Source organism: Balaenoptera physalus (genome assembly GCF_965194825.1).
Source record: "Balaenoptera physalus genome assembly, chromosome: 5".
Classification (NCBI taxonomy): domain Eukaryota; kingdom Metazoa; phylum Chordata; class Mammalia; order Artiodactyla; family Balaenopteridae; genus Balaenoptera; species Balaenoptera physalus.
The window spans coordinates 115245772-115259103 of record NC_138884.1 but is presented as its reverse complement, the minus strand read 5'-3'; the positions used below and the strand labels follow the sequence as shown (position 1 = coordinate 115259103).

At 34.1% G+C, this 13332-nt stretch overlaps 1 protein-coding gene across 1 annotated transcript in view; it reads left to right on the top strand.

The window, feature by feature from the left end:
- TACR3 (tachykinin receptor 3) overlaps nt 1-13332 on the top strand; it is a 90163-nt gene that overhangs the window by 19830 nt on the left and 57001 nt on the right. Inside the window, exon 2 of the mRNA XM_082462851.1 lies at nt 12635-12823. Within this exon, the coding sequence (XP_082318977.1) occupies nt 12635-12823 (189 nt within the window). The remainder of the gene's footprint in view (nt 1-12634; nt 12824-13332) is intronic.

Sequence of the window (13332 nt, the reverse complement as noted above, 5' to 3'; positions counted from 1 at the left end):
TGTCCCAGAGGAAGAGAACTGGCAAAAATCTTCACATGAAAAAAAAAAAAAAACTCTCAGATACTTCACCACTTTCAAAGTTCAAGGATAAAATGTTGGAAGCTGATTCAAACTCACAAAGGAGTACAACACTCTTCCAAGATATAGAAAACATGTGGGCTCTGCATATGTTATATGAAAGAATAAAGTAAACACTATTCAAACTACTCATGATACCTTTATATTTTTTTCTAAGACTTTACTTTTAGAGTAATTTTTGGTTAACAGCAAAATTGAGGGAAGGTACAGAGATTTCCTATATATCCTCTGCCCCCCCACACATGCATAGCCTCCCTGTTATCAACATCTCCCAGCAGAGTGGTACATTCTTTACCACTGATGAACCTAACTGACTCATCATAATCACCCAAAGTCCATAGTTTACATTAGGCTTCACTCTTGGTGTTGTACATTCAATGCATTTAGGCAAATGTGTAATGACAGGTAACCATCATTATTGTCTCCTCCAGAGTATTTTCACTCCCCTGAAAATTCTCTGTGCTTTGCCTATTCAACCCTATTCCCTTGAACCCCTAGCAAATGCTGATCTTTTTATTGTGTCCATAGTCTTGTCTTTTCCATATCACATAGTTAGAATCAAACAATATGTAGCCTTTTCAGATTGACTTCTTTCACTTAGTAATGTGGATTTAAGATTTGTTGATGTTTTTTCATGGCTTGATACCAGATTTCTTTTTAGCAGTGAATAATATTTCCTCATCTGATGTATTGGGTTGGACACAAGGTTCGTTTGGTTAGTGAATACGTTGTTCAATAAAGTTATTCGTGAAAGTGAAAAATGTGCCTTTTAGTTTTACTTAAAACCGAACGAACTTTTTGGCCAAGCCAATATCATAGTTTATTCGTTCATCTAATGAAGGACATCCTGGTTGCTTTCAAGTTTTTGGTAATTATGAATGAAGCTGCAGTAAACATCCATGTACAGGGTTTTGTTTGTTTTTTGTTGTTGTTGTTTTGGTTTTTTGTTTTTTTGTGAGTTTTTGTTTTGTTTTGTTTTGTTTTGTTTTGTGGACATGAATCTTCAACTCTATTTGGTAAATACCAAGGAGCACGACTGTTGCTGGATCATATGGTAGTAGTATGTTTAGTTTTTTAAGAAGCAGCCAAACTGTCTTCCAAGTGGCTGAACCATTTTGCATTCCCACTAGCAATGTATGAGAGTTTCTGTTGCTTCACATCCTTTCCGGCATCTGGTGTTATGGATTTCCACCATTCTATAGGTGTGTAGTGGTATCTCATTGTTGTTTTAATTTGCATTTACCTGGTGATGTATGATGTGGAGCACCTTTTTGTATGCTTACTTACTATCTGCATATCTTCTTTGGTGAGGTGTCTGTTAAGGTTTTTGGAACCTTTTGGGAACCTTATGCATATGTTAAATCTTTTGTAGTTGTCCCACAGTCCTTGGATATTCTCTTCCGTTTTTTTTAGTCTTTGTTTTCTTTGCTTTTCAGTTTTTATGGATTCTAATTATATATACTCTAGCTGAGAGGTTCTTTCTTCAGCCATGCTCAGTCTACTAATAAACCCATCAAAGGCATTCTTCATTTCTGTTGCAGAGTTTTTCAACTCTAGCACTTCTTTTGGTTCTTTCTTAGGATTTCCATCTCTCTGCTTACATTGCCCAGCTATTCTTATATGCTGTCTGCTTTATCAGTTAGAGCCCTTAGGATATTAATCCAGTTGTTTTAAATTCCCAGTATGATAATTCCAACATCCCTTCTATGCCTGGTTGTGATGCTTGCCTCATCTCTTCAGGTTTTGTTTTGTTTTGTTTTCTTTGTCTTTTGATAGCTGGACATGATGTTCTGGGTAAAAGGAACTGCTCTAAATAGACTGTTAGTAATGTGGTGGTGAAGTATGGAGGAAGGGGAAGCATTCTAGAGTCCTATAATTAGGTCTCAGTCATTTAGTGAGCCTATGCCTCTGTTCTGTGAACTTCACAAGTGTTTCTCGTTTTTTTTCTCTCCCTTTATTTTTTTTAAAATTTTTATTGGAGTAAAGTTGATTTACAATGTTGTGTTAGTTTCTGCTGTACAGCAAAGGGAATCAGTTATACATATACATATATCCACTCTTTTTTAGATTCTTTTCCTATATAGGTTATTACAGAGTATTGAGTAGAGTTCCCTGTGCTATACAGTAGGTCCTTATTAGTTATCTGTTTTACATATAGTATAGTGTGTGTATATCAATCCCAATCTCCCAATTTATCCCTCCCCTGCTCTTTCCCCCGTGATAACCATAAGTTTGTTTTTTACTTCTTCTTAACAAGGACTGCCCTCAGAGGAAACTAGTTGGCCAGAGTTTAATCTGCTGGGGTATTATCGGAGACTAACTGTCCTGAGGGGAGGATATACTCCAGTCCAGCTGCATCAGCCTTCCACTTGGGTGAAGGGAAATAGCCAACTCTAACCTACTCTAGACATCTGTCCCATCTAAAGGGAGAGAAACATCTGTGTTAAGAAGAATAGTCTTTGATGTGTTTAAATATAGTCCTTTTCCCCTTCATCCTGCTAGAATCTTGAGGGGGTGTTTCTCTGATATATACAGTGGGATCATGGTCCAGTTCCTGGAAGTAACTCACAGTATTGTGAGGGGCCTCTGCTATATTTCCAAAATGTGTATTTAATAATCTGAGGGGAAAATGTAACATTCTATAAAGCAGGACAAAATTATTCTTCCACAATTTTACTTTGTAGAAAGATCTAAATGTTCATATGCTTCCTCATTACTCTTTTATTCTGTTGTTGATTTACTTGTAGAAACCTGGACAATCGTTCTGCCTTTGCTGTAACCTGTTCCATACAACTCATCCTGAGTTTCATTACCTTTGCATAGTAATTTCCATTCATCTTCTATTTGGATATGTTTAATTTGTTAATTTTTCCATTTGCTAATTTTTAGGGGAGAACGTTCTAAAGGGTTCATTCAGTAAAAACAAAAAAATGAAAAACTACAAGCAACATATACAACGTTTCAAAATAAATGGAAAGAATTGTTGAAATAATGAATGCTCCTCTATAATTACATCACATTTGTTATGTTCAAATCTTTTTTTATCTTTACTAGTTGTTGTTGTTGTTGTTTTGTCTTCTTCTATCAGTTATTGAGAAAAGTGTGATAGTCCAACTATGATTGGGAATGTATTTCTCATTTTAGTTTTGTCCATTTTGCTTTGTATATCTTGAAGCAATTATTTATACAAATCTAGGACTGCTATGCCTTCCTATGAATTTATCCCTTTTATCATTATGAAATGTCCCTCTTTACATTTAGTGACACCTCATGCCTTAAAGCCTAATTTTTGTGATGTTTTTTGAATTTTATTTTATTTTTATACGGCAGGTTCTTATTAGTTATCTATTTTATACATATTAGTATATATATGTCAATCCCAATCTCCCAATTCATCCCACCACCCACCACCAGCTTTCCACCCTTGGTGTCCATATGTTTGTTCTCTACATCTGTGTCTCTATTTCTGCCTTGCAAACCAGTTCATCTGTACCATTTTTCTAGATTCCACATATATGTGTTAATATACAATATTTGTTTTTCTCTTTCTGACTTACTTCACTCTGTATGACAGTCTCTAGCCAATCTTTTCTTTGGTTAGTGTTTACATGGTAACCCCTTTCACACAAACATTTTAACACCAAGAATGTCTAATATGATTAGAAGTCACAAATTTGATCCCATGATGTGTGGAAATGTAAATTTTAATTACGTAACTTTATTTCATTTTTAAATTAACATGTACTAAAATTGACTTTAATTGATGTACAGATTTAGGATTTTTAATGCATGAATCTATTCATGCAACAGTCACCACCATCAGGACACAGAAAAATTTCATTACTACAAACAAACTCCCTCATGCTATACCTTTGTATTCATACCCTCTCTCTGCCCTAAAACCTGGGAAGCACTGATTTATCTTTCTCCACTGTAGTCTGGTCTTTTTGGGAAAATATCATATTAATATAATCATACAATATGTGAACTTTGAGACTGGCTATTTTCACTCACCATAACATCTCTGAGATCTAAGTTGTTGAGTGTATCAAAAGTTTGCTTGTTTTTTATTGCTGAGGGTATTCTTTGTATGGAGGCACCGAAGTTTATTTGTTCATCCACCCTTTGCAGTATATTTGGGTTGTTTCTAGTTTTGAACAATTATGATCTATTCATAGATCATAAACATCCATTAAAGATTTCTGTGTGAAAACAAGTTTTCATTTCTCTAGAGTAAATAAGTAGGAGTGGGATTGCTGGGCCATTTGGTAAATGTATATTTAACTTTATAAGAAACTGTGGAACTGTTTTCCACAGCGGCTATACCATGTTGTATTCATACCAACAGTGTATGAATGTTCTACTTGTTCCAGATCTTCATCAGCAATTGGTATTGTCAGTATTTTTGTTTTAATTTTATCCATTTTAATGTGTATCTTGATGTGCTTTTAATTCACATTTCATTAATGGATATTTATATTAGACAAGTTTCATGTGCTTATTTGTCATTAATGCATCTTCTTTGATGAAGTGCCTATTCAAGCCATTTGCCCATTTTTAGATTGGATTGTTTGTTTTCTTACTATTAAGATTTTATTTTTCACAGCTTTATTGAGTTATAATTTACATACCATAAAATATACTCATTTTAGGTATATGATTTAATGATTTTTAGTAAGTTTTTAGTTATGTAACCATCAACACAATATAATTTTAGAACATTTCCATTACCTCAAAAAGAAACCTCACTTCCAATTTTGTAGTCACTCCCCATTCTACGCGCAGCCCTAGACAACCACTAAGCTATTTTCTCCTGTTACAGATTTGACTTTTCTGGAATTTGATATAAATGGAATCATTTTATATCACATATAGTCTTTTGCATAGACTTCAAATTGTTTTCTCTGTTTTTAATTGGGTTATATGTCTTCTTATTAAATAGTGAGAGTTATTGTGTCTTTTGAACACAAGTCCTTTACTGGACATATTATTTGCAAATATTTCCTCCTTGTCTGTGGTTTGTCATTTTACTTTCTTCATTTCATATTTGAAAAACAAAAATTTTTAATTTTCATGAAGTACAACATATCATTTTTCTCTTTTATTGTTTGTGCTTTTGTAGTCAGTTCTAAAAAATCGTTAGCTATTCCAAGGCTGTGAAAATTCATTTCTATGTTTTTTTTCTGATAGTTTTATAGTTTTAGATCTCACATTTATATGTGATACATTTGGAGATTATTTTTATGTGTGGTGTGAGATAACAGTATAATTTATCTTTTTATATGTGGATATCTAATTGTCCTAGCACTGTTTGTTGAAAAAATATAATTTACCCCCATTAAATTGCCTTGGCACAGTTGTCAAAAATCAATTGAACATAAATGTAAGTGTTTATTTCCGGACTCTTGATATTTTTGCTTCACTGATCTACATGTCTATTCTTATGCCAGTACTACACTGTCTTGATTACTGTAGCCCTGTAATAAATTTTGGAAAGTATAAGTCCTTCAACTTTGTTTTTATTATTCAAATTTTTTGACTATTCTAGAAGGTCTGTACTTCCAAATTATTTTTAAGATCAGTTTTTTAAATTCTGGAATTAGAATAGGAAGTTTTATAAGGAATTGTTGAATTTTTCAGTCAATTTGGAAAGCATTGTCAGCTTAACAATATTGAGTCTTCCAATCCATGAACATGGACTGTCTCTCCATTTATTGAGGTCTTCTTTAATTTGTTTCAACAATGCGTTGTAGTTTTCAATGTATGTCTCCATTCTTTTATTAAATTTCTTCCTATATTTATTAAATTATTCTTTTTGGTGCTACTGAATAGACTTTTTTGAAGTTCATTTTCAGATTGTTCATAACTAGTATATAGAAATACAACTCATTGAACTTGTATTCTGTGACCTTGCTGAACTTATGAATTCTAATGGGTTTGGGGTTTTGAGGATTCCTTAGGAAGATCATTTCATCTGCTAATAAAAACAGTATTACTTCTGTCAGTAATAAAGACAGTATTCCTGTTGAATCTGGATGCCTTTTATTACTTTTCTTTCTTTCTTTTTTTTGTAGTTGTTATTGTTGCTGTTGTTTGCTGTTTTTTTTTCATATCTGATTTTTCTCTTTAATTATATTTTCATGATATGTTATTAAGGTAATTTGAGCACAAATTATTCAATGATAGAAAATGACTGAAAAACAATTTTAAAAATCACCTCCATTCATTCATTAATTTAGTCATACAATAAATATGTATCAGGTGCCAACTACGTGCAGTCATTATCCTAGATGCTATGAATATATTTATTATCTAAGTATATATCCAAGAATATATTATTATCCCAGTTTAGAGGTTATCTATACCTTCTTTCTTCCATTTGCACAGTTAAATAAGCATTTACATCATCACAGCTTAAATACCTGAAGATTGGGTACTCCTTCTGCTTGATGGACAACATCACCTTTCTGAGTTTAAGGATAACAGAGTGGAACTGCCACAGGCCACTTCAAAAAGGAGTTTAATATGGTATAGGCCATATTAAACATAATTGAAGGAAATTAATTCCTAGTGCACCCAAAGAACTTACAGAGGCTCCAAGTATAACATTGAACATTTCTATTTAATCATTGAACCACTGAGCACTAGTTGCCCTGACTGATGTTACATAGAAGACCATAGTACTCTCCATACAAGAAATTCTTCTAAAAGGAGAGATTTGAAAGAGAAATAACCTATAATGCACTACCCTGATGGAACAGTTTCTGTTGAAAAGTTAAAACAATATCAAAAGAAGTTTGGTTTTTTTTAATCCTTAGATCAGAATTTTGGCGTGAACTTATTTTTCTTTCTACTCTGATCACAACTAGCTAAGAACCACATTAAATAAGTTATCTTTGCTTATTTTTGTCTCGAGCTTACCACAACAAATTTTTTAAAATTCTCAAGTGTTAATTTCATTTTATTCAATATAGTTTTAGAGTGATTTAGGTTGAGTGTCTACTGTGCCTGATATTACCTAAGTCTCCTTGGATACATTGTGTTATGTAATGTCATTTTAACCTCATAATCATACTCTACGCCACGTTTATTATTCCCATTTAGCAAAGTTAAGAAAACTGTTCCTTTTAAAAATTGTGTACATGCTGAAGTTTTTATTTGTAAACAATTATTCACCCATCCATCTGTCCAAATATTCAACAACTATTTGCAGTCACTATTCGACAATGATTTTTGACTACTATAGATACTTTGTTAGGTGCTACAGAACACAGAGAAGAATAAATCATATCTCCAATGAGCTAAAATCATTATGAGCATAATGCTGTTGCAGCACTGAGAGGTAAAGACTAACTCTGCACAGAGAGAGGGGAAGAATCTATAGTGATCAGTCTGTAATCTGAGTGGAAATTAAAGGATGGTTAGAAGTTTTCCAGTCATAGAACTTTAGAATAACACATGAAGCAAAAGAAAAATCACTTCAGCAAGGAAACTAGCATGTGAAAAACATGAAATTATTATCTGAGCTGGATAATTTCCATTTTTCAGTTCATATCTACTCACTATCTATTCCACTCTTTTTTTCTGCCCCTGCCCACCAGGCTGACTACTTCTGTAGACTGACTGTATCAATAGGGTCCCTCACTCTTGGGTCTCTCTTCTTGGCTTTTCCTAATGGGAGACCTCTGGAGGGGATGGGAGGAAGAAGAGTGCCTTTGGGATATATCTACCACTCTTGCCTTTCAGGATTGCTGCAAATTGGCTAAGTCTCCAGCTGTATACATATCTCTTACCAAGTGCTCCTTCCTAAGGCTTCATCTCCTCACTTCAGATTATAGGATCCTGAATTTACAGACTAAAGCAGTGTCTACTGTGGCCAGAAGCAAACTGGAAAACAGTAAAATCTATATTACTTCAGGCAAATATTACTTAATATAATCAAGTAAACATCTGAAGACTGCACTCTGTCTTTTTTATTTTTTTTATAAATTTATTTCTTTCTTTATTTATTTTTGACTGTGTTGGTTCTTCATTTCTGTGCGAGGGCTTTCTCCAGTTGTGGCGAGCGGGGGCCACTCTTCATCGCGGTGCGCGGGCCTCTCACTGTCGCGGCCTCTCGTTGCGGAGCACAGGCTCCAGGCGCGCAGACTCAGTAGTTGTGGCGCCCGGGCTTAGTTGCTCCGCGGCATGTGGGATCCTCCCGGACCAGGGCTCGAACCCGTGTCCCCTGCATCGGCAGGCAGACTCTCAACCACTGCTCCACCAGGGAAGCCCTGCACTCTGTCTTTATACCAAAAATTTTAAATGTATATAAGCATGTAAAGATCCAGAAACAGAGCTTAATAAAAATGCTACCAAAAGGAAAAATTATACCATATACCACGAGCAATTGCAAAATGGAAAGGCTTACTTACTGAGAGTAGTAAAATTATGTCAAAAAATTGTTTTGCAAAAGACATCATCTTTTTGATGAAAAAGACCCCTTCAATTATGTCAGGAAAAGAAGTACATGGTAAAGGAAATTGGTCCTGTATTAGAGTGAAAAGGAAAACTAATAAAAGATGGCATTGTAATGTGAGCTTCTGATGGATATTTCTGAGAATTTCTTCCTCTATGAAAGACAACAAAATTGACTTTAAAACTTGTTTAGGTGATATGCTAATTGGAAGAGGAAAGAATCCAATCTTAGCTATTCTTTGTGAAACAGTCAGACTAAGGAGACTCTAATGTATTTGAGAATCTATTTGGTGGGGAAGAATGGTAATGAGAAGCTCAGACAAACACCTAGGAAAATCTAGTGTGATCATATCAAAGATATATATTTCTTTAAAGGAAGAATAAAGTACTGACAATCATTTGAGTGAGATTGTATCCTGGGTTTGATCATTTCTTCTCAAGGTCCAGAGGGTATTTATTTGACCCTAAGGATCCATTTGCTTCACGCCTACTGTTGAGCAAATTATTATTCCAGGAGAGAGCCACAGAATAGGAAATGTTGATGCCACAGTGAATTCCTAATCACCAATTTCAAATTGGTCTTCAGCAGTGCCTGGAAGTTCTACCTACCTCTTTGGTCAACTGGCTCTCCCTTTCTACAATATTTCAACATTTCTCTATTTTCCTCAATCATTAATGTAATTCAATCTCCAGTGGTAATACTCTATTCCAAGCAGCAATCATCTCTCACCCAAACCAAAACAATAGTGAGGTAACTTATCATCTCCCTCCTCCAATCCATTCTCCAGACTAAAATCTGATTACTCTCCCCTCCTGATTGAATCAACTCAATTACTTTCCAGAGGACAAAATTCTATAACCTGAACTAGAACTTTGTCTCAAATCACTTTCCCCCTTCACTTTCAGCATTTCAATTACTTAACCCTTAGTTCCTCAAGTGCACAATGCACCCACCCTTACCCATCAAATTGGTTTCCTAGGGCTACTGTAACAAACTAGCACAAACTGAGTAACAACAGAAATTTATGTCTCACATTTCTAGAAGCTAGAAGTCTGAAATCAAGGTGTTGGCAAGGGCCATGCTCCCTCTGAAACCTATGAGGAAATTCTGCCTTGCCCCTTCCTAACTTCTCTTGGATTGCTGGCAGTCTTTGGCATTCCTTGACTTGCAGATACACCACTCAATCCTCCATCTTCATGTGGCAATCTCTGTGTGGTTCTCTGTTTCCAAAGTTCTCCTTTACACCTTATATTGAATTAGGGTCCATTGTAATGACCTCATTTTAACTTGATTACTTATATAAAACTCTATTTCCACATAAGGTCACCTTCTGTGATATTGGGTGTTAGGACTTCAATGTACCTTTTTTAGGGGGACACAATTCAACCCATAAAAACCCACCATTAATACAGGAGTTTTCCCCATCTTGTTTGTTCCCCCAGAAATCTTTGCAACCCTCACCCTTCTGCTACCTTGCCTAGTCACCCTTTCAAGTTTCAACCCAGAATGCTTTTCTTAGGGAAGACTGATTCACAATCTAAATGTTTTCCCCAGTAAATGCACTCACACAGCCATAAACATTGCCTTTGTAACACTTATTATATTTGTAATTTTATGTTTATTGGTGAGATTATTTCATTAGTATCTATCTACTTCACTAGACTGTGAGTTCTGTGAAGGTCATTTTTTCTCATTGTTGTATTACTACAGTATCTGGGATACTACAGTAGACATCCAAGAAATGTTGGCTGAATGAATGAATAACAGATCAGACCAGAAATGACAAAAATGTCAGCTTGAAGTTTCAAAATTTCTACTTTCACTAACGTATTAGTTAGTGAGAACATAAATTGACTGTTTCCATACAATTCAAATAAAACAATATTCTACCTGTCAAGGAAGAATTTCTCTAACATTAAACTAATTGACAAAAAAATCAATAAGAAATTTGCAGTTTATTTTGAACTGTCCATGCTGTAGTTGCTGTACAAGACTCTAAACCTGCTCACGTCACTCAACTTCTCATTACAGTCTCAAAAAATCAGCTGTCTAAATATTCAAATAGCATTCACAAATTTCCAGGCAAGCAAAAAAGCAAAGATTATGATAAGATTGAGGAATAGTCAGTTCAGTACAACAAAATTTATTGATAAGTACTGTGTCTGACTCTGGAAACACCATAAAGCAACAGTTCAATGTAATGAGAGAAATGCTATGGTGATTTATAGTCCATAGCAATGGGAACAGAAATGACCAAGCACAATTATTGCCTTTATATATTTGACTTCCGTCTTTAATATTGCACATAAATGCTTTTGAATTTAGAGACAAGATGCGACTTCTGATTCTCTTCAAGGCATCTACCTTATATATTTTTCTTTCTCTTCCACAATTCCTTACACGAATGGTTATATTCAAAGCCATAATCTGTACCTATGTAGACTTTGAGGATTGGCAGAACTGGTTTAGAATTCCAATTCTTACTATTTGGGACATTTTTAAACAATTTACTTAATCTTTAAGCCTCAGTTTTCTTTTCTGTAAAATAGAGATAATATTAGTTAATTTATTGAATTTTTCTGGATACTAAATGTATATATATGTATATATATTGTGTGCAATAAGTTGTCTAGTCATGCTTAGCAATCAATATATGTTGCTATTATTATCTTTACCAACATAAGCATGAGAGGTGAATTTTGAACAGTTTTCAGTTTCAAGCATGTGTATTTTATTTTCTTTGTATGGTTCACTTTATTTCCCTAAACCAAGGTACCATTTTATGATTATTTTTTTCATATCTAACATTCACTTTTGCCTAATAGCTGTCATACATAATAAATTAAGAGTACTTCCTTTAAGTAAATTACAACTAAAGTTAATATTATGAATAGTAGGTAGATAAGTTCCAATATATCTACTGAAGATCCAATTCTGCCTAATAGTTACAAAAGCAAAGAGCAGTAAGCAAATTAATGAATTATCCTTATTTTGAAATAGTTACATTCATAAGATTAAATGTTTTTGGTTTAAGTAATACTCATTCTTTGATAAAAATATTACCTTTGAAAATTTTTCATAAATAAAAATATATTTGAGAAACACAAAATGGCCAATAGTAAAAGTAATAGAATTAAATAATGTGTTTTATTGATAGAAATGCCAAAATATAATTCACTTGGTGTATGTTATTTTCTACTCTGAGTATTAGCCATAATTTGGCAATTAGCCATTTTATCCAATTTAAAACTGGAATTTAATTCTCCCAGACATATTCTTACTATTTTACCAAGTGAATAAAGCTTGACTTCTGTTACCATATTCAAAGTTTTAAATTTCTCAAAAAGTTGCACTCTAAAAATCATATGTAAATATTTTAGAGCCTTAAATATATTTTCCTATGACAATTATGTTATATATAGTTACATAGATAAATATTATGGAGATTTATATGATACAGTATGAATTCAATTTTAGAGGTAATAGGAAAGCATAGCCTCAGTCAAACTTGATTTATTCATCCTTATCTAAACCCTGAACTTGTCTCTGGATGCTTTTAAATGGCTATGTTGACAATATCCTTCTGAGGGATTCCTCATTTTGTCAATCATGTAGACATTATCCATATTAGTTGTCTAGAATTTTCTTTTTAAAAAGTTAAACATACATAAGAAAAATGGAGGTCCTGGGGTACAGAATTCATATTTTTAAGCACTTAATATGCATCTTTCCAATTCCATCCAGCAGACATATGAGTTCTGATAATGTGTTAGGCACAGCAGCAAATAATCAATACCTTTCACTTACATTATTTCTATTGATCGTTACTTCACCACTAAGAGGGGGTGTTCTTATTTCTATTTTAAAAATAATGGAGTTCAAAAAGTTAAATAAGTGACAGGATAGGGTTTGAACCTTGATCTACCTGATTCCTAAGACTATGCCATAATTATTCTATGCTGCCTCTATACAAGCAAAATATTTTTCAGTTTGTTTACCAGAAGAGAGATAACCCTGACCCTAGAAACTCCTCTGAAACTCATTTTAAACTCCACTAACAAGATGGCCAACAAAATGGTTTTGTTTGTTTTCATATAGGTATATGGCCATTATTGATCCCTTGAAACCCAGACTGTCTGCAACTGCAACCAAGATTGTCATTGGAGGCATTTGGATTCTAGCATTTCTACTTGCCTTCCCTCAGTGTCTTTACTCCAAAACTAAAGTCATGCCGGGCCGTACTCTTTGCTATGTGCAATGGCCAGAAGGTCCCAAACAACATTTCACGTAAGTTAACGCTCTATTACAATTTTCAACTAAATGTATTGAACACTTAATGAACTACAGGTTGGGAGCAACAATTACATAGATAAGCCATAGACATTTCCCTCAAGGGTTCACACATTACTTGGGAAAGAGACATGTAAAAATACTATACTACAATATGATATAGCCAATTAGTTTGTATAAGTTACAAAGGTTTCTAACTGGAAAAATATGAAGACCTCTATGTGGGGTAGCTCTGGAGAGTTTCTGGAGGAGCGGATAAGATCACTGGAAATGAAAGTGCAAAGGAAAGCCAGGTTGTTATCCACTGAGAAACGAGCCAGAAGGGAGGAACTGAAACCCAAAGGTGCAGATTGCTCTTTTAAGAAGCCTGGCTGAAGGGAAAGGAAGTCTTAGTAGGTTCTTGGTTGTGTTCCTTTGTTTTAGCATTAAAGAAACTTAAGCACTAGGTTAGAAAGGAAATAGGAATGCTATATGATAGAACTTGATATTTCATAATTTGAACCCAC